This window comes from Eurosta solidaginis, chromosome 2 (genome assembly GCF_040869045.1).
Source record: "Eurosta solidaginis isolate ZX-2024a chromosome 2, ASM4086904v1, whole genome shotgun sequence".
Classification (NCBI taxonomy): domain Eukaryota; kingdom Metazoa; phylum Arthropoda; class Insecta; order Diptera; family Tephritidae; genus Eurosta; species Eurosta solidaginis.
The window spans coordinates 54,085,414-54,107,804 of NC_090320.1; the positions used below are offsets into that span (position 1 = coordinate 54,085,414).

The window sequence follows — 22,391 nt, forward strand, 5'->3', positions numbered from 1 at the left end:
GTTCAGAGAGCACTTATAGCCAAAGCAAGTGTCGAATTCTGCTTCATGTAGTAAAAGTTGAAGACTGCCAACTTTTGTATATCAGATGTCGCAAGTGTCGCTACACCTGCCGTTCGCACAGTCACAAAAGCTGTGTTCGCTGAAAGCGGTTATTTCTTTTTCACCTAACGCTATCGATGTTCTTAAAACTTCGATCAATAGTTTGCACCCCTAGTCATTACTAATATTTGCTGCAAGCTGAGTTGGCTTTTCTGTTAAATTCGTGTTAATAGTTTCAATTTAGAAAACAAATTCTTCAAAGTGGAGTTGGAACAGGAAGAACTTAAAATAATGGAGGAAATGATGGAGACGGTGGTGCCACAAGACGATTTCGATGTATGTACATTAACCCTTCTAGATAATTATTGAGGATAAGTATACAAACACATTTGTTCGTAACTTTTTACTTGCAGCGCAATGAACAAAGATATCTGCGCGAAATAGAATTGGATGGACGTGCGAGTACAGAAGCTAAATTTGGTTACGCAGTTTGCTTAGTTAGGTGTGCCCATAAACAGGATATTGCAAAGGTATCGCCGATTTACAAAAATTATGAAATAAAATGTTTCTATTAGACTGCAAATGAATCACTATTAAATTGTAAACATGGTTATAACTGCATATGTATGTATGAGAGTACACTAGTGGGCACGCAAAACTTATTAGACAATTTTTCGAATTGATTAGGTATTGCAGTTGTGATTTTTTTGGAACAGTCGTTAAACGATAAGGGAAGAGTACTGAGATCCTTAACGTGAGAGTGATTTGCCTTGGGCACAAACGCTTTATAAACCGTTTGTAAAGAAACATTTTATAAAGCGGTGCACTACTAAATCCCAAAGCGAAATTTTATTGTTTTTAGAATCGCGGTGCAGATTATAGTATTGTCCCGATATCAGCTAGTACTCGGTCCGGTTTCTTCCTTCTGGAATAAATTTGCGTTCTTAAGCTGCACAATTACCTAAGACTGCCTACATTTACTCTAAGCTTTATGTCAGCCAAATGTACGGACTACTTAATTTGTACGTTTTGAACTTTTAAAATGAGCCTCGAGAGTTCTGACGTTCTATTTGCCAGCTAATTTATAAACGGATAAACTTAATCGCGGGGAATGGTCAAAAGAAAAGTTACAAATAGCAGTACATCCCATGAGTAATCGATACGTGGATACCAAGTCCGTTCTCGATATCCAAGGAAGTACTTGTAAGCGGTAATCGACTATGAAAAATATTCAGCACTCAGTATGTAGTCTTAGTTACTCGTACAAGAAAACTACCCGATCCAGAGTTTTTTTGCAGAAAACACATTTCTGCATAGACGCCCTCCTACAGTGCTTCGCCTCATTCAATAGGTGCGACCACTCATAATTTCTAATCAAAGTCCCCTAACTAGAGTCGTAAGGAAACTAGCAATTTCAACAGGGTTGAACCATATCGATCTTGCTGTTAGAGGCATGTTGTTATTGTTGTAGCGAGAAGGTTGCTCCCCGAAGGCTTTGGGGAGTGTTATCGATGTGATGGCCCTTTGCCGGATATAGATCCGATACGCTCCGGTAGCACAGCACCATTAAGGTGCTAGCCCGACCATCTCGGGAACGATTTATATGGCCACATTAAACCTTCAGGCCATCCCTCCCTCTCCACTCGCAAGTTTCATGATCAGCTTGGGGTCGCCAGAGCCTCGGCTGTTAGTTAAACAGGATTCGCCACGGATAGGCGAGGTTGACAATTTGGTTTGGAGAAGCTATATATTGCGCTGGCAACCTGAAAGGGTTGCGCTACACAGCCCCTTGAATCTGGTATTTTAGTCGCCTCTTACGACAGGCATACCTACCGCGGGTATGTTCTGACCCCTAACCCGCTGGGATTAGCATTTCATGAATTTGTAACCCGATTATTAAATAATTGTGTATGTAATCACATGTCTCCATTTTTAGGCCATATAACAAATAATTTTAGCAACGTTAACAATATTTTTGCTCAGTAATTTGACAACGGTGCGTTCGGAAATAATCACTCAACAACTCTTCAACAGTTGTGATTGCTGTAAGCGTATAATAAAAACAAAAAAAAAACCTTAACAAATTTCTGTGCCAAGGTTTGCGTGATCATGACTGTAGTGAAAATTTTTAAATAATTCAACCCATTCATGCAAATATAAAAAAAAATATATTTAATTTTCAAATAGGGCATTGAAATATTAGAGGAGTTGGTGGAACATCATCCGGAAGGAAGACGTGACTATCTATACTATTTGGCACTGGGAGAAGCGCGAATGAAGAATTACTCTCTCGCATTAAATTACTGTAAAATTTTCTTAGAAATCGAAGACAATCCACAAGTAAAGGCATTGCAGGTAATTAAAAAAAAATATGTCCTTAATTTATATTAATTTGAAGTTGAGTTTACTATAATTATAATCGGGAGTAAATTAAGGACGTTTGGGCCATTGGTCAAGTTCACGATCATTTGATATTTATTTTTGTAAATTTTCAAAATCGTGTAGAAGAGTGAAATATTTATGATGTAAAAAATTTAATTGGTAGAGCCCAGGAAAGGTCAAAGAGCAGTGTTATGGTCGCGCCATTTAAAATTGATAAATGATAAGTATTGTAATGTTCATATCTACGCTGATGATGTGCAGTTGTTTACGTGTTGTCCTCGTGATCAAACTAGCTTGTGCATAAGTAACTTAATCCACGATTTGAATCAAATATTTTCATGGGCTGCTATGAATGGCTTATGTATAAACCCGAATAAGTCAAAATATATTGTTATTCATAGAAGGTCTTTTCCCACTAATGATTTAGAGAATGTAGTGTTCAACAATTCCGTTATAGAATACGTAGATACGGCGAAAAACTTAGGTGTAATTTTTAACAAAACATTGACATGGAAAGACCATATTTTTAGAATGGTTAGAAAAGTGTATGGAATGCTTCGTACACTATGGTTAACACAATATTTCACGCCTTTGCACATAAGACTACTTCTCGCTAAAGCGTACTTAATACCTACGCTACTCCATGGTTGTGTGATTTACTCAAAATGTGACTATCTGTGCAAGAACAAAATAAATGTTGTTTACAACAACATTGCTAGATATGTTTATGGGTTGAAAAGACTTGACCACGTATCACTACATGCTGAAAGGTTGCTAAACATTTCTTTCGAAAATCTTTTAAAAGTCAAAGCACTGTCCTTCCTCCATAAGTTGCTACACACGAAGGAACCTGACTATCTATATCGTAAGCTTATTTTTCTGCAATCATCAAGATCGATGCTTCTTCTTAAGCACATTAGAAACCGCACGCTAACCTCTGAGCGCCAATTCTTTGATACTGCAATACGTCTTTGGAACTCCCTACCTACAAGTCTTCGACTCTTAAGTAATGCTCTGCGCTTCAAAAAAGAGCTAACATCATTTTTTAACGACTCTTAAACTGGATCTCAAATTGATGTTGTTAAAATGTTCATTTCTAAGTCCTTTTCTTTTTTCTGTGTCTTCTTTCTTCATTTGTTAAACACTATTCGATCTATAACCAGCCAAAGGTTATCATCACTACTGCTGTCTTAATATTTATTAATTACTTTTATTTAGTTTTAATTTACATTTACATACATAAATATTTCACTATTATTTGTATTTATTTGTATTTATTAGGCAATTCATCCCAGCACAACAATTTGACAAAAATTATTTTACAGTGCTAGTCGGTAAAAGGCATAAAATAGGAACAATCTAATCTTGAAACTTAAAGCTAATGACTATGGCTAAGAAAAGGTTACAACAAATAATATATTTAATAAATAGTAAATAGATAAATAAAGGAATGATAGAGTACATTTGCTTAGAAGGAATCAGTATTTTAATTGTCTAGGTTATTATAGAAACTTGTTAATTCTTTATTGAAGAGCAGAGCATTGCTTATAAGCCTAAGTCTAGAAGGGAGCGAGTTCCAAAGACGTATGGAATTAATGAAGAACTGGCGATCAGATTATAGCATACGATGTCTGAAGTGGGTAAGGAGAACAGATCTAGACGACTGGAGAAAATTTAGCCTCCGATACAGATAGTCAGGTTCCTTCATGTATATTAATTTATGTAGCGTAGTGAGCGTTTTAAGTTTAATAAGGTTATCGAAAGAAATGTTTAGCAACCTGTAAGCATGTTGAGAGACGTGGTCAAGTCTTTTCAACCCATAGACGTATCTAGCAATGTTGTTTTACACAACATTAAGTTTCCTCTTACATACATAGTCACAATTGGAGTAAACCTCACAACCATAAAGGAGCGTAGGTATTAAGTACGCTTTTGCTATTAGTAGACGAATATGTAACGGAGTAAAATATTGTGTAAGCCAGAGTGTACGAAGCATCCCATACACTTTTCCCACTGTGCGGAAGATGTGATCTTTCCATGTCAGGGTTTTGTTAAAAACTATACCTAGATTTTTTGCCGTGTCAACGTATTCTATAATAGTGTTGTCTAAAATTAAATTTTCCATTCCACTTTTATCTAGTGACCTTCTATGAATGACTATACATTTCGACTTCTTAGGGTTAAGACATAAGCCGTTCATAGAAGCCCACGTACCAATTTGACACAAATCGTAATTTAAGTTATTAATACATGAACTGGTACGATCACTAGGACAGCACATATACAATTGTACGTCGTCAGCATAAATGTGAATATTACAGTACTTGAGAACACCAGGCAAATCGTTTATATACAAAACAAATAACAGGGGACCAAGGATTGAGGCTTGTGGGACTCCTCTTAAAACACTGACGAAGTCAGACTTTCTGCTACCAACACTTACTGCCTGAGTTCGGTCGGCCAAATACGAACTGATTAGGGCTGTTGCACAGTTGGAGAAATTAAATAGGTTGTCCAGCTTCTTGCAGAGAACGGTGTGGTCGACCGAGTCAAACGCTTTTGAATGGTCGAGAAGAGTCAGGAAAGCAGTAAAATTTTTGTCAACTTGTTCTCGAATATCCTCTATCACCGATAGGAGCGCCGTTTTACAGCTACGATTTGACCTGAATCCAGACTGGGAATCTGTGAGAAGGTTATTATTCTGCACATAAGTATTTATCTGGCAGTGCAAAATTCGTTCGACGACCTTGGAAAGGAAAGGCAGAATAGCTATAGGCCTATATATTATCCGTTATATTTAATTTAATTTGATTAATCTAATTTATTATTATTATAAATGTTCAATTTTTTATAGCTCATGCTATTCATGACTAGCACTGTTAAATAATTTGTCAAAATTGTTGTGCTGGGAACAAATTTTCAAATAAATACATACATACATACAATTGTGGAAAACGCATTTTCATACCATACACTAACCTGGGTCAATTTGTATGGACGAAAGTTAACCGATATCGTGCTATTGATTTTTCGATAGGATTTGGGCTCAGGAAAAAAAGTTCCACTACGCATACCCAAAAAAATAATTTTCGAGCCTACGAAAAAAAAAAAAAATGACGCAAAGGGTAAATTTTTCGACCAAAATACTCCCCAAAACCCAAAAAATATTTTTTTTAAACTGTTATCGCCAACGTTTTTACAACAGTTTCATTTCGGAGTAAAATATTTTAAGGAAATCTAGGTCCAAACCCAACTTGAAAACGGGGGTGATCATAGAAAAATTATTATTACCACCGAATTCAGTGGACCAGAAATTGTTGTATCATCCCCGTTTCGCACTTGATTAAAAAAAAATCAGCTTAAAAATTGTGCCCTAATTATCAAGGAACATTTTTCAAATATAACGGCTTCGATAAATATATCGTCGGTCCAATGCCAAAGTCACGAATGTGCATATTTGATGTTTTGAGAAAAACGCGTAAGACATTGTTAAAAATAGAGATTAAATTTTGTATTTTTCAACCACTATTGAAAGGTTTACTTTCGTAAACCACTAAGTAATGTTAATTGAAAATTAATTTTTAAATTTGTTTTTTTTCAAAAAAATGCACATTTGTTATTTTGGCTTTGCAAAATTTGACATATATAATATTTCGTTAAAACGAAAATGGCACATTCGTGACTTTGACATTTTACCGACGATATGTAAAAAACAAGGCGAATTCAGTACAAGGTGATGCTATCCCACAAGCAACGCATTGGTTCAGCAATATGTCAGTCAAGGCGAATTCAGTACCAGGTGGTGTTATTCCATCAGCTGATTGGTTCTTCTTGATAATTTTCCATACAAAGCCTTGTACAGCAAAATGCCAGTTAATCGAAATCTATGAAAATTTTCTTTTGACTTGACATTCATCTGCACGGCGAATTGATTGAATTCACTTTGCAATCACCTTGTATGGATTCGCCTTGGTTATTAAGATACTTTTTTCAAAATGCTATAATAAATATCAATGTTTTCATGTATCTTCATTTGTTTCGTTTTCAGGAATATATTCAAAAGCGATATGACAAAGATTTGAAGAAAGGCATGGCAGTAGCAGGCGGAGCTGTGCTTGTCTTAGGCGGTATTCTGGGTCTGGGCATGGCCTTAGCTAAAAAGTAATAATTTTACAACAAAATATAAATGCTTTATATTTTTACATAAAAAATCTTCTCATATACGTACGTATGCATGCATATATGTATATTTTAACATCATATAATAGTTAATTTAAACAAAAAATATGTATCTTGCTGTATATCTATGAACTAGGGCTGTGAACTGCATCCGGATTTTTCAACTATCCGGATAAACCGGATATTCGAATAACTGGATAGCTAAGCCAAAAATCCGGCTATCCGGATATCCGGATTCACAAATGGGCAATCCGGATATTCGCTGTTCGGCTATCCGGATACGGAAACGGAATATCCGGATATTCTATGTCCGGATACTGGAATATAAAAGTTGAATATCTGCATATCAGAATTGAACGAAGGAAACATCGAAAAATTATTCACAAAATGTGTTTGTAGATTATTGAATTAACTTCAAAAATTAAAAAGCTACAACTTTACAAACAAGTGAAAATAAAACCAGTGCCATTTGTTTGTATTGTGAAAAAACGGTGTTAATTGATTTAAATGTCCCACGAATTTATTGTTATGAATGTTAAACAAACATATATGGTACATCAATTTGTTGCTTTCACTGGATATCCAAAATACGGTTATTAGCCGGATCTTCATAAATCCGGATATGCGGATAGTTTCACAAACAAATATTAACCGGATATCCATGCCGTCCGGATTTTATCCGTGTCAACGGATATTCGAATACGCGGATAGTCCCAGCCCTAGTATGTGCGTATCCATATTGATTATTTTAATGTTTTTTAAAACATCAAACAAATATCAAATATTTAATTTATTAAAATAAATTCATCGATCTTTTTATTTGTAGTAAAAACAGACGTGATAATTAAGTAATAAACGAGGCGGGGATAACATAAAGGCGTCTTAATATATATAAATATGAAGGCAAAACTTGTTGACACAAATATGCAATTAATGAATATATATGCTACTAATATTCTGGATCTTCATTTGAAAAAAAAAAAAACAATAGTAGTGCTGACAACAGAACAAAATAACAAATTTATTATGCGCAACAGCAGCGTCTACATACAACCAAAACCATACGATACTTACAATTTTTCTTAATGAGATTCATGTGTCAACCATATCGACGTCTTCTACCATATCGATTGTCTTCGTAACAGCGCCAGCCAATTGTCAAACTTGTTTTGAAATATTAAATTTTTAATGTAGTTTTTAGAAAGCCCAAAAAGTTTCCATGGGAAGACAGAAATTTATATATGGATAAGCGTATAGAATATCACATGATGAAATGATCTAAGAACATGACTTAATAGCATTCAATTAAGCGAGGAATTCTCTTTTGTATTTTAATTTGCGAGGTTTAATAAGCTTTGTTTTGATTTTTACATATTCTAGTTAATTAAAATATTTAAAAATTTACTTTTAATAATCCATGTTTTGTGAATTATATGCTATTTCGAAGTTATCATTGTTAATTCATGATATGTAATTCATTGCGTATTCAAACTTTCAATCCGCTTCAGATTAAATTAAACTAAAGTAGGCATTGTTAAGCATTGACTATAATCTAAGCAAACTCTAATAACTACAACGATGCCTATTGGCATCAAATTGTGGATGCTAAACCTAAAATTTATAATAATCCAAAATAAAATATAAAATCCAGTACCAAACCCTGCGTCACACAGGGAGCACGTGAAACAAAATTTAACACATTGATAAATATTTCTTTGTTAGTTTTAAATTCAATATTACAGTTGACTTTAGTGATTATTTTTATATTACTGCCCCCAATCCCTTTAAATTTTGATGTGTTTCCACCTTTTCGTGACTTCACCAATTCTTTTGGGGCCTGTGACTCCCGTACAAAACTAACCGGGATAATTGAATACGTCTACCCTGTCCGGATCTTCCTCATAGTCTTACCTTACTGCTGCCACCTGTTCTTTTGGTTGTAAAATTTTAGCGGGGTTAGCGCATTTCGGCTTGATCTGGCCGTCCCTTGAGCAATTGTAGCATTTTAATTTGATCTCATCCGGTGTCTTTACTGTTGCTGGCTGCCGTCGCCTAGCCGAATCCACTACGTCTCATTTGAGATGTTTCCTCTCATATCGCTTGATGAGAGCCTTCAGTTGTTGTTGTTGTTGTTGTAGCGATAAGGTTGCTCCCCGAAGGCTTTGGGGAGTGTTATCGATGTGATGGTCCTTTGCCGGATGCAAATCCGGTACGCTCCGGTACCACAGCACCATTAAGGTGCTAGCCCGACCATCTCGGGAACGATTTATGTGGCCACATTAAACCTTCAGGCCATTCCCTCCCTCCCTACCCCCAAGTTCCATGAGGAGCTTGGGGTCGCCAGAGCCTCGTTTGTTAGTGAAACAGGATTCGCCGCGGACAGGTGAGGTTGACAATTGGGTTTGGAGAAGCTATATATTGCGCTGGCAACCTAAAAGGTTGCGCTACACAGCCCTTTGAATCTGGTATTTTAGTCGCCTCTTACGACAGGCATACCTACCGCGGGTATATTCTGATCCCCTAACCCGCTGGGGTAGTTGGGTTCAGCTCCCCAAGGTTGGTGGCTGACAATAACAAATGTATATTGGCAACGATGCCTCCCCTGCCATTAATTGAATATTGTATCGAATATTTACAAAACAAACGATTCTTCTCCGTACTAAACCTAAAGAGCGGTAAAAACAGTTCCTGTTGAATACCCAGAAACCTGGGCATCCCAACAGACATCTGATTGATGAACCAGCACCGCCTAGGGGCTTGAGGAGTCATCTCCGTAAGCATTTTGAGGAAATACGGCACCTGAGAACCCAGCCGTATGAAGTGAAACAACACAAGCAGGTCCTTGGTGAACTCCATAAACAGGCGTCGGACTTTTATGCCGGGAATTGCCCGGTGAATCCAGTGCTTAACGAAAATTATCCAAAACTTGCGGAAGAGGAACGCATACTCCCCAGGGAAACGCGTGTCACTCTTGCTCAACTTCGTTCTGGATACTGTAACAGGTTAAACTCTTACCTATCCAGAATCAACCCCGACATACAAAATGTATGCCCCGCTTGCAACGTGTCCCCACATGACACCAACCATCTCTTCAATTGTAATGTGGAACCAACGCCTCTAACACCCCTTTCCTTATGGCCCACCCCTGTTGAAACGGCAAGTTTCCTTGGACTCCCGTTAGAGGATATTGATGACAATTTGTGATCGGTCGCGGCTATTAGGTGGGGCGAGCATTGCTACAAAAACAACAACAACAGCGGATTTCACCAAGTCAATACGTCTTCTGAATCAATACCTTTGACTTCCTTTGTAACTCCTCATGGACAATTTGAGGATCTGAAAATGCCATTCGGGCTAAAAAATGCACCTGCCGTATTCCAACGGTTTATAAATATAATTTTTCGAGATATGCTGGACGACAGAAAAATAATTATTTATATGGACGACGTTGTTATTGCGACTGAAGATTTGGAACAGCACATTAGTTTATTAAAGTCCTTATTAGAACGAGTCGCTTTACGTAGTTTGGACCTAACTAACCTAAAGAAATTCAAATTCGGATACCAAGAAATTCACTACTTGGGCTATAGGGTCACCCGGTCGGGTATTACACCCAATGACTCTCATATCAAAACTATCCGAAATTTTACTGTTCCCACAAACTCGAAACAGGGTTTATTCTTGTGCCGTCGTTTTCAAAAATTGCAAAGCCTTTACAAAACCTACTCAGAAGGGACACTCAATTTGACTTCGATGAAAGCTACCATGACGCTAAACAAGAACCAAAGGACCTGCTATGGTGGTTTATAACTTAGTCACGGACCATCTGTTGTTACACGGATTGCTCATGATTTTTTAATGTTCTTGTTATTTCTGTAGTACGTTTTATTTGGCGCAAAGTTTTTTATTTTTAATTTCGTGGTAGACAATTTTGGTAGGTTTTATTTTACCAATAAGTGAAAACGGCATGTCAACTTTCATTTTAACAATTGATTTTGACCGAATGAAAACCAAGCATAAGTGTGCGAAAATAAACTGTTGTGTACTTTAGATTATATCTCCTCAGCGAACTCCACAAACAGGCATCGGACCTTTATGCCAGGAATTTCCCGGTGAATCCAGTACTCAAAGAACAGTACCCAAAACTATCGGAAGAGGAACGCATACTCCCCAGGGAAACACGAGTCACTCTAGCTCAACTTCGATCTGGATACTGTGACAGGTTAAACTCTTACCTATCCAGAATCAACCCCGACATACAAAATGTATGCCCCGCTTGCAATGTGTACCCACATGACACCAACCATCTCTTTAATTTTAATGTAGAACCAACGTCTCTAACACCCCTCTCATTATCGTCCACCCCTGTTGAAACAACAAGTTTCCTTGGACTCCCGGTAGAGGATATTGATGACAATTTGTGATCGGTCGCACCTATTGGATGGGGCGAATCACTGCTACAAGCCCCAACAACAACATATCTCTAAATTCTGACGCACTGGAAAAATTCTAGCGCGTCGAACGAATTCGTAAATTAAAAAAGAAAAGTCATTCCAGACGTGGCCGACGGAATATACGTTGAATTGACTTGGGATGGCCCATTAAACAACAACACAAATTAAAATTGGTTTCTTGCTAATAAGACAGCACCTTATGCTCCTTAAGAGTGGTTATCAAATCAACTTTAATCGTCTCTTTAGTATTTAATAGCGCAGAGTTTTTGGAGTATTCAAAATATTTAAATTATCAGGAAAGTTTTCTTTAAAAAAAGTCACAAATTTAATTTGCTTAACAAAGCAAACCAGGAAAAACCAATACGGTTTAAGGCTTATCTTAACGAATAATGACCCAGTTTTTCTGATAAAAGAAAGATTTCTTACAACTTTGGGTTCCTGGCAACAGGGGAGTTGAGGGTAATGAGCAGGCGGACAGCCTGGCAAGAGAGGCAGCAACGACACGACCTATTGGTCCTGTGCCGTTCCTGCCAGTAGGCCCGCAGGAAATCAGAGAGCATCTACCAGTAGAAGAAAGGGAAAAGAGGGAAGAACACTGGTGCAATATGCCAGGCCTGAGACAATCTAAGTTACTGTTAGGGGGCTACAACACAACTCGATATATGGCATTAATAGGCCTCTCGAAAGATAACCTAAGGATCCTAACAGCTATTCTTACAGGACACTGTAGACTGAACAATCACATGCAAAAGCTGGGTATATTATCGAACAATACATGCCGATTTTGCGATCGATCAGCGCAGACGGCGGAACATGTACTCCTGGAGTGTGACGCAATCTCAAGACGTAGGGCTAAGTTTATGGGCGCACCATGGCCAGAGCATTCTCACATCAAATCCCTCAAGCCAGGTGAACTGCTAGGGTTAATCAGAGAAGTCGGCTTGGATGAGGTGCTGTGAAGCAGTTGAGGGCACAATAGACCAATGGTCGCAGTGCGATCCTCAATCTATTTATTTATCTATCTATCTACAACTTTGATACTTTTTATTACATTTTTCTAAAAAATCCATTTTTTTAAGTAATCTACCTTTTTCCATTTATTTTTCTAAAATTTTACGCATTTTTATTCCACATAAAAGTTCTTTAAGGGGCATATGATTTCGTCTTATATAAATAAAACACATACATGGTAGTATAATTGGTGATACAAATTGGGGCCTAACAAAAAATCCGCGCTTATGGCGGGAACATAAATTGTATGTTATTTGCGCTCTAAATTTTTGTTGCATTTTAATTAAGAAAATTGTGGTTTAAATAGTTTTTATTCCATTCTGTTATGCTTTAAAGCTTTAAACGTTACAATATATACATTTATGTCTATATATATTTATATATAGAAATAAAATCAAATGTGATAGTTGCCAGTAATTTAACTATATGTATGTTGTCTAAATTCCTCCCTTAATATTTATTAGCACATGTTAAAACAATAAAAGTTAGATACAAGTAATTGAAAAATATTACAAATATAAATGCATCCGTTTTCAAATTTCAAAGAATCATTAATAAATACCGTTTAAACTAACACTTTCTGTGTTTTCGTTTAGTAATTCACTAACTCCTTTACAGCTGCTAGGCAGCGATATTTGTCAGGCAAATAAAATGGCTCAAACACATGTGGAAAAGGCGTATCCCAGCCAGTAACGCGTTTTACAGGTGCTTCTAAATGTAGGAAACATTTTTCTTGTATGGATGCAGCTAATTCAGCGCCGAAACCTTGTGTAAGTGGGGCTTCATGAGCCACTATAACGCGTCCAGTTTTCTTCACAGACTATATAATACATAAAAAAGCAATTTGTCAAGTAAAGACTGATTTTTTTGTTTGGTAATATATGCATATTTACATTATATACTGTTTCCTGATCCCAAGGTAAAATAGATACTAAATCGATTACTTCACAGTCCAACTGAAGCTCTTTTTTGGCTATATCTGCTACCTATAATAAAAAAAATTTATTTTGTTTCTGTATTTTTTTTTTTAACGAAATTAAACAAATCTTTTGATTTTTGTAAAGGCCCTTTTCTTGACTTTTTAGCGCGACTGCAGAAATTGAATTCCTTTAGTTGTGGTTCGAACGACAGCACTATAACTGTAACTATACTTTGGGATATAATAGAATTGCTCGTAGGGTTATATGAACTTGAAGTTAGGCCGAAAAAGAAGACCGAGTGATTTATTTTGTTTTGTTGATTTTCCGACAGGGTGGATAAATGATGTATATTAGAACGATTTTCCGTCATCCCTTGTCAAATTTAGTTTCGAGACAAACCGGCTTCGGCGTTGTGCCATCATCAGTGTCGATTTTCGTTCAGAACGATCGTTCCAATATATATCAGAATAGGGTAATAAGCGGGCGGACAGCCTGGCCAGAGAGGCAGCGACGATACGACCTATTGGTCCTGAGCCATTCCTGCCAGTAGGCTCGCAGGAAATTAGGGGGCATAAGAAAGGGAAAAGAGGGAAGAACGTTGGCGTAATATGCCAGGCCTGAGACAATCTAAACTACTGCTAGGGAGTTACTGCACAACTCTATACAGGGCATTAATAGGCCTCTCGAAAGATAATCCTAACAGCTATTCTTACAGGGCACTGCAAAAGCTGGGTATAATATCGAACAACACATGCCGATTTTGTGATCGATCAGCGGAGACGGCGGACCATATCCTCCTGGAGTGTGATGCAATCTCAAGACGTAGGGCTAAGTTTATGGGCTCAACATGAACAGAGCATTCTAACCTCAAATCCCTCAAGCCAGGTGAGCTGCTAGGGTTCAGGATGAGGTGTTGTGAAGCAGCTGAGGGCACAATAGACTAATGGTCGCAGTGCGATCCTCAATTATTTATCTATCTATATCAGGAAAGTGTAGTTCACTACTTTTTTTTTAATAAATTTGGAATGATCTTAAGTCGTTACTGATGAATCCCTCCAGAAATGGCCAAAGAACTGAAATTTTGAATAAAAGAGTTCGACAGTTTAACAAATGGAAATAAATGGTGGTAATTAATGCAGCCACCAATTATTTGACATAAAAACATAGTGAAACAAAATAGGGAGGAATGTAGCAAAAGTAATTGTTGACAGGTTGCAGATTGAAATTATTTCAGACTTTAAACAATGTCCAAGAAGTGAGCTATTCGCTTACCAAATGCATTGAAATCAAGGTCAAAGAAAAAAACAGAGGTCGGCTGCTAAAACGCATTCAAAAATATCGTGAGGGGTGTCAAACGACCCGTTTCGAACTCCTCAACAAGAGACGAAAAAAAAAATTGTAGATCGGATATGCTATGGTCCACCCCCGTTTTCGGAGAGGTTCGGGGTAGTTTTTCGGATTCTCGTGAAAAACTTGTAAACGACGAAATTTGTTTTTCCACCCTCGGGTTACAGATACTGAGTTCAAAACGTGTATTTTGACCCCTCTATACCCATACTTTTGGACGCGTATTAGTAGTCGTCCATTGTTCCAGACTCTTACCGAATTGTGTTGAAATGGGAAAAAGCAAGCGTGCGTGTGATACTTTTTTAGTACTTAGATGCTATACCAATTTCACAAAGGCACATAATTAAATCACAATTTTGTTTAATGAAATATTTAAGTTTTCCTCTTCAGACAGGGCTATTTGCTTCATTAAGCGAACTTCCAAAGCAAAAATGAGATAAATAGAAAACTCGATTAGTCACTATATTAGCCCTGTGTGAAACTGGTATTACCTTAATTTAAAAATACTCTTAACGAATAGTTTGCGTATTTCTTGATAAGACCCTTTGTGAATAAAAGTATAAATATCTGCAATAAATTACCTCCAGCACTACATGTACTTGTGTGCCCCATGCAATGATTGTCAAATCTTTTCCTTTGCGCAACACTTCTGCTTTGCTCAATTCAGAGACATAATTCCCTGTGGGTACCTCTTCAACAGCAGCGCGATACAGTGTCTTTGGTTCAAATACAATACACGGATTCGGATCTGCTATACACGCGAGTAGTAAACCCTTTGCCTTAATAGGGCCTCTTGGTACGACCACTTTCAATCCGGGTGTGTGTGCAAAATAAGCTTCAGGACTTTGTGAATGATATAGAGCGCCGTGACCTACAGCACCACATGGCACACGGAAAGTTAGCGAACCACAATTGTATATACCACCACTACGATAACGATATTTGGCAGCTTCGTTAACAATCTGATCAAAGGCTGGAAATATGTAATCAGCAAACTGTATTTCAGCAATAGCTGTAGCGCCAACAGTTGCCACGCCAATAGCAAATCCAGCTATGCCTTGTTCACAAAGTGGCGTATTGAAAACACGGTCTTTGCCGTATTTATCGCGCAAATTAACTGAGCAACGAAATACTCCACCAAAACCAACGTCTTCACCAAATAGTAAAGCTTTGGGATCTTGTTTAAGTGCCAAGTCCATTGCATTATTAATAGCTTGAAACATGTTCATTTTCTCAGTAGCATTATTGGTCGTGCATGTCACTTCCTTGGGTGACTTATCTGGATGATAGGTGAAATGAGTACGAACCGGTACTGACGGCGTTGTAGGCAACCTGATCGTCTTCAATAAGGACCAAAAAGATTTATTCATGGAGGATTATAAAATAGTAAACAAACAAGTTTTCTTATTTGATGATTATTTCTTGTGTTATCAATCTGAGGTTTTGTAACGTAGCGATCGGTTCCGATCATATGTTCAATGGGCTGACTTTTTATACCCTGCTGTGTGGTGGTGGTAATTTCGTTCATCAAGTTCGAGTGAATAATGTGAGAATATTATGATCAAATTTGAGGTAAAAGTCTAGTTGAGGGGTCGACTGCTAATACGCTACCAAAAATATCGAGAGAGGTGTCAAAAGACGCGTATTGACCTCGAGAACAATAATCCGAATGCGGAAAAGAAAAATTTTAGCAGTGTCCCTCAAATAGACTTATCCATCAATTATTGGTGCCTTAATCTAAAAATAGTAAATTTTTCTCTTAGTCAAAACGTATCCAAAACAATAAATAAAATATTAAAAACGCTAATAAATTCACCATCTCAAATATTTTTAGGTTATGGATATGGCGAAAAACAAAAACCAATTGGTTGGCTATGGTATGGTTACGGCTAGAGCGCTATGGTATGGCACCATTAATCCCGCTTAAAGGGCGAATTAATGGTGACTTATAACCATAAAGCCATAACCAGATAGAACAGCTGATCGAACCTACCTTCAGGAAATCAATGTAATCAAGTTAGCGTTATGGTATGGCACCACTGCACTTTTGCACTGTTGCATGCAAAATGGTCATTGGCAACAGTGCTTATCTGTAAACAATACACACACAAATATGTTATGTATATGTACACAGACGCACACATTCATTCCTACGGGCTTGAGAGTTCGGTCAAACGTGTTTCGTACGACAAACGTCCGTACGTACGGCACACGTCGGTGGGTAATTGCCGCATTATTAGTGACGGCCTTTCCCTACTTCGTGCCCTCAATAGGTAGAAAAACGAGTATTCGATAGACTCTCTGTAGTTTCTTGATGACTCTGAACAGTAGAGAACGCAGCGAATGATTGAACCCGCTTATGTCAAGCATGCCAATCATGCATGCATAGATTCAAATATTTGTAATTTTTTGCAAAACGCGTTTATTTACAGAAATTTATTTTATTTTTGCCAGGATATTAGCTAATACGAACTATATTTTGTACTTATTTGACATGGAGGATAATTCCGAACAGGATTTTGATTTAAATAAAACTTTAGAAGATGGAGCCTGGATGGATTCCTTTGACAAAATATTGGGACCAAGGCCGTACGTATTCATTCATTGATATTAAACGAATATATTAATATATTTAATCAATTATAGAACATTGCGTGAAACAAATACTTTGAAACGAAAGGTGAATGCTTCATATAATCGCGATTCTAGTGTGGAAAACAGTATCAATAGCAAAGCAAGTGAATCGAGTCTACTGCAACTACAGCATTCTCTTAACGAGATCAATGAAGACCAACAAAAACAAGAAAAGGAACGAAAGTCAAGCACAATTTCAACTCCCCAATTGCATAGCAACTTAAAACTAGATCCATTCAAATGTTCTTTATCGCCAATCGGAGCTTGGCGCCTATTATATTTTAATAAACAGAATGATAAAAATAAAAATGCGCAGCTATGTGCTAGCAATGAAGACAAATGGCGTTTAAAATGCACACCTATTAAACCAATAATAGAAATTGTTGGTAAGTGATACATATCATGACCAAAGTGAAGCTGAATAGTCCTTGAAGGCACTTAAGTTTATTTGTAAAAATTGTTACAGATTACGATGAATCGCTTACTCAAACAGTACATGGCAACAATGATTCAGGTTCAATATTGTTTAGAAATGTTAATGGGACTAAGGCGGCACCACATGAAACATTCATAACAGAGATTGCTAACAAATCAGCTCCACGCATAACTAACTCAAGGCATGTATGTTTCAAGTCAACAGCCGATAAGACAACGAAGATCTACACAAGAAAAACTTTGAGCAAAGATATATCCACTATAAATACTATACGTGATGCACAAAGGGAAGTACTGCAGCGACGTATTCCCAGCCTCACGTTGCAGCCAGGAAAATGGCGAAAGTCATTCAATGCATGGCGACGTCAACAAGGTAAATGCAGGTCAAATTTATTGTTTAGCTTGTAGCATATCATTTTTGATCTAATTAAAATTTCAATAGATAAACGACCAAGTTCATTTCACAAGCGCCAATCGGAAAATCGGAACAATTCTATAGAATTTTTGGGTTATGTTGGTACCATTGCTGGTCACCGCAAGTCTATATTTATAAAACCAGAGCCCATTGCTGAAAATTTTGTTTCTACACAGACACCAGAAGATTGCGTCTTAAAGCGATGTAATCAAAAACATCCCTTACACTTTGACAAAGTATATTCTAAAGATGAAATGATGTACTGTGTGAAGATTGGTGAAGGCGCATATGGTGAGGTGTTTTTGAAAGCTAAAAGTAAACGCAAAGCATTTGACGCAAGTAGTACAGTAATGAAAGTTATACCGATTGAAGGAACTGTTGAAGTTAATGGTGAGAAACAAAAAACATATGAGCAAATATTGTCAGAAGTTGTTATCTCGAAGGAATTGGCAAATCTACGCAGTTGTGTGAATTCAAAAAATATAACATGCGGCTTTGTCAATGTAAAGCAGGTACTACAAAACTGATTTGGAACTTGAAATGAATATGTATTTATAATAATTTTTACATTTATTTCACTTTTGGTTAGATTGTATGCGTTAAAGGAGAGTATCCACAACATTTAAAAAACCTGTGGGAAGATTTCGACAAAGAAAAATGTTCAGAAAATGATCATCCAGATATTTTTGATGAAACACAAATTTATATAATATTAGAGCTAGAATTTTGTGGTCAAGATATGGAAAGCTTTCAATTTCAAAATGCTGAACAGGCGTACTATGCATTGCTGCAGGTATAAGCGGGAAGAATGTAGGCTCAATAAATGTTAAAAACAAATGTATGGAATTCACAAGGCTTCCTATACGTCGTATGTCATATGTTTTAATCAAGTTTTTTTATTAGGAATAATTGAAACAACTTAGAACTTAAGACTTTATAACGCATACGACGCTCTTGTGAACCATCCAGTTGTTATTTATATGTATTGTGTTATTTATTGAGATGTGCCAACGTGGGCGTTCCACGCACGAACGTTTTGTTTTAGCTATTATCGTTTTTTATTATAAATTTTATATATCTATGATTATTTAGCTTTTAAATATGTATATTATCAATATATTCACAGATTGTTCTTACGTTGGCCGTAGCTGAATGCGCATATCAATTCGAACATAGGGATTTACATTGGGGAAATGTTTTATTATTGAGCACAAATGCTAAGGAATTGCCATTTACTATAGATAATCATACTTATGTTGTGCCCACAAAAGGCGTTAAAGCTACACTTATTGACTATACACTTTCACGTATGACAGTTGACAATTGTTGCCATTACAATGATATATCCTGTGATGAAGATCTCTTCACTGCTACAGGTGACTACCAATTCGATATCTATCGCATGATGCGTGATGTATTAGGGTAAGTTTGAAATTCAGATACATATAAACACGGAGTTTGAATAGAAACTATCGCTCATTTACTCCGATAGTGCCATAACTCAAAAAACATAACTTTTGAGTTAATAACATATAAACGTACCCAATATCATGATCTATGTTGTATAAAAAAATCTTTGTGATCTTTGAATGGTTCTCCTGAAAAATTGTGCTTTATGAGATATGACACTATTGAAGTAAATGAGAGATATGTACTTAATATATATAAATATATATTTTTTTCAATTGCAGCAATAACTGGGAAACATTTGAGCCACGTACTAATATATTTTGGATTTCATATGTTATTTCAAAAATGATTGAGGGGGTTCAATATAAAAATAGGCGCACTAAAGCGCATACTATATATAATACAAAGCTTCAGCATCTCAGCGAAATTGTGTTGAATTATAATAGCGCTGTTGAATTTACTAAATATTTAATGACCCTAGTTTAACACTGCATACACGATATATACAGTTTTAAACTATTTATTTTCTATTTGATTTTGTAATTGTTTTAACACTTTTTTAATATTCACTGAGCCAAGATTTCAAATTTTCGCTGACATTTTATACTGTTAAAAAAGTCGAATCTCAGCCTTTTACATAAATATGTATATTTTAGTTTTCTTACATGGTTTAACGATAATTTTTAAAAAATAATATTTAGATTAACTATTGCACGTATTATTTTAAAGTCATTTATTTTTTCTCACTTATTTATTGTTTAGTGCTTCTAAGTCTTCTAAGTCGTTTCGAATATATCGCACGTTTAATTGTAAACAGACGCAAAAACAAAAATTTAATTTTTCGTGACTTATTTCTCAGACTTTATTCTCAGAGTTATAGAATGCTTCAAGGAGCATATCAATATCCGAATCTTGCGTTCATAATGAAGGTTGGGTTAGGTTAGGTTGATGTGGTTGGTCCATGAGAACCTGACATAGACTGAATGAGCCCTTAGTGCTACAAGAATATTGCTCAACGACCAAACTGAAACACCCTATCAGAAATCAGGCCCTATGTTATAAAATATCACCTTCCTCTTGGCAAATACTACACCATTTCCAGGTGTAAAGAAGAAAGCATCGGATATAAATGCGGCAGCATCGTATGAAAACGAGTACAGTCATTTGTAAATGCGAAAGCGTCCCTTCGATATTAGAAAAGTTACTTGTAATTGAGAAAGTGTCAAATGAAGCGAAAGCGTGGTATCGAAATGAGAATAATCACTTGTGAATGAGAAAGCCTCATTAAAAAATTCGAAAGCAGCAAATTTAATTGAGAAGTCAGTTGTAAATTAAGTTAAGTTGAGAATAGTCAATTGTAAATACGAAAGCGTCACATGGAAATGGAAATAGTCACTTGTTTATGAGAAGGCATCACATTAAAATGCATAAGAATATAAAAATGTCAATAACCATAAGCTATGTTTGTTGCACCGGGCACATCCTTTAAGAACACTTGATTGGGAATTGCCTATGTTCCGACTGACATTTCTTAGAGTGAGAGCGCATATCCATGGAAAGGCTTTACATTTTGGAATGCTTTCGCGCAGTCTCCTCCAGTTGCTGATCTCTTCGCTCATCCACCGTTTAATTTACATACATTAATATTGCAGTTGCTGCTCTACATAAAACATATGTTTGTCAGTGGTATTGTAATGTTTGCCTGCACTTATGTTTTCACTTCTCCTTAGAGAGTCTCAATGGGGATCAGCACTGGCGAGCAAAGTGTTAAATGCAGCACTTCCGTTTAGCCATTTCAGGCATCAGTTACCACTGACTATTTTTGTATGGCATGTCCGGCTCTCGCACACCAAAACTGAGCCGTCCCCTGCTCCTCCCATTGTTGAAAAACTGGCCTTACTGAAGCAGCGTATGCTAAACAGACCCATTTGTCGATCGATCGACGACACTCCAGAAATTGATATCGAGCCGAATAAATGAATGTACGACGCTTTCGCATTCACATTTGACGCTTTCTAATTTACAATTGCCTGTTCTTATTTTCAAGTGACGCTTTCTCTCGTTTACAATTGGAAATAGCGTAGAAGCTTTCTATATAGAAATTATGCTGCTTGCTGCTTCTACATAGATCTGATAGCTGTGCCACACCTAATAGCTGAAGTCTTAGCCTTGCGAGCGCAGCGCACGAGACCAAAACCTGCTCGATCGTTTACCCCCTCAGCCCGCACTTCCTACGTCTGTTGACTACTGACAATGCCTTATTTAAAAGCATGTGACGACAGAAGGCAGTGTCCATCTCATACCAACGCTCATTATGAAAATATACAATATTTTAGTTTTCCTAAACAGTTCAAATTTTGAATTATGAGTTTACAATAAAACGTGCGGATATTAAAGGTATTATTTGAATTTATGTATGCATTTGAAAACAATTTTTATAAATTTTAATTTTGAATACCATTTTCTTAAACCACAAAGCACTTTTCACTCATATTTTCTCAATGTAATTTAAATTTTGTCTATAGGATTTTGTAAACTAAGCAATTTTTATAAAATTTGTATATTTTGTGCATATCGAACTCTTTTGTGTAATGTTGAATGACGAACGATGTATTTGCAATATTCATTATATAATTACATATGGTTTAACGAAAACTTCTTTTTATTTATGGAACTGTCAAATTTGTTTTAGGAGTTGTGTTGTCGGCAACAAAACAAGATAATTATATATTGGATGGTACGAAGAAAATATAAGTCCAGAAGCGGTACCCAAGACAATAAAATAGTCCCGAATGGTCCCGAAACATTCTTGAAATTATCCGGGAAAGAGCCCGAATAATCGCTAAAAGAATTCTGAAATGATCCGGAAACAGTTCCAAAATGACCCTAAAAACAACCGCTAAATGATCAAAAGATAAACCCGAAACTGTTAAGAAACAATTCCAATATAATCCCCAAAACTATTCCAAAACAATCATTTGGTAGATCGAGTATAAATCCGAAATTATCCTGAAATTGGTCCGAACTGATCCTGAAAAAATATCGAAGTGATCTAGAAATAGTCCCGAAATTATTCCGCAAAGGTTCCGGAAGCGTTCATATGAACCGAAACTAGTTGAATAAAAAGTTGACGCCTCCCAGAACGTTATGTACTGACAATTGCAT

At 36.5% G+C, this 22,391-nt stretch overlaps 3 protein-coding genes across 3 annotated transcripts; 2 read left to right on the plus strand and 1 right to left on the minus strand.

The window, feature by feature from the left end:
* Positions 1 to 217: 217 nt before the first annotated feature.
* On the plus strand, positions 218 to 8,291 carry Fis1 (fission 1 protein). Its single transcript, XM_067765350.1, has 5 exons — positions 218 to 375; positions 453 to 569; positions 2,227 to 2,394; positions 6,470 to 6,582; positions 7,427 to 8,291. The coding sequence occupies exons 1-5, from the start codon at positions 331 to 333 to the stop codon at positions 7,446 to 7,448; spliced, it is 465 nt and encodes a 154-aa protein (XP_067621451.1). The 5' UTR covers positions 218 to 330; the 3' UTR covers positions 7,449 to 8,291.
* Positions 8,292 to 12,123: 3,832 nt separating this feature from the next.
* On the minus strand, positions 12,124 to 15,754 carry BckdhB (Branched chain keto acid dehydrogenase E1 subunit beta). The gene is made up of 3 exons (XM_067765351.1): positions 14,914 to 15,754; positions 12,959 to 13,051; positions 12,124 to 12,885 (listed from the first exon to the last, which is right to left on the minus strand). The coding sequence occupies exons 1-3, from the start codon at positions 15,700 to 15,702 to the stop codon at positions 12,658 to 12,660; spliced, it is 1,110 nt and encodes a 369-aa protein (XP_067621452.1). The 5' UTR covers positions 15,703 to 15,754; the 3' UTR covers positions 12,124 to 12,657.
* A 938-nt stretch (positions 15,755 to 16,692) lies between these two features.
* On the plus strand, positions 16,693 to 21,856 carry Haspin (haspin). The gene is made up of 7 exons (XM_067769497.1): positions 16,693 to 16,921; positions 16,979 to 17,352; positions 17,433 to 17,774; positions 17,844 to 18,328; positions 18,406 to 18,609; positions 18,943 to 19,238; positions 19,508 to 21,856. The coding sequence occupies exons 1-7, from the start codon at positions 16,827 to 16,829 to the stop codon at positions 19,710 to 19,712; spliced, it is 2,001 nt and encodes a 666-aa protein (XP_067625598.1). The 5' UTR covers positions 16,693 to 16,826; the 3' UTR covers positions 19,713 to 21,856.
* Positions 21,857 to 22,391: the final 535 nt, after the last annotated feature.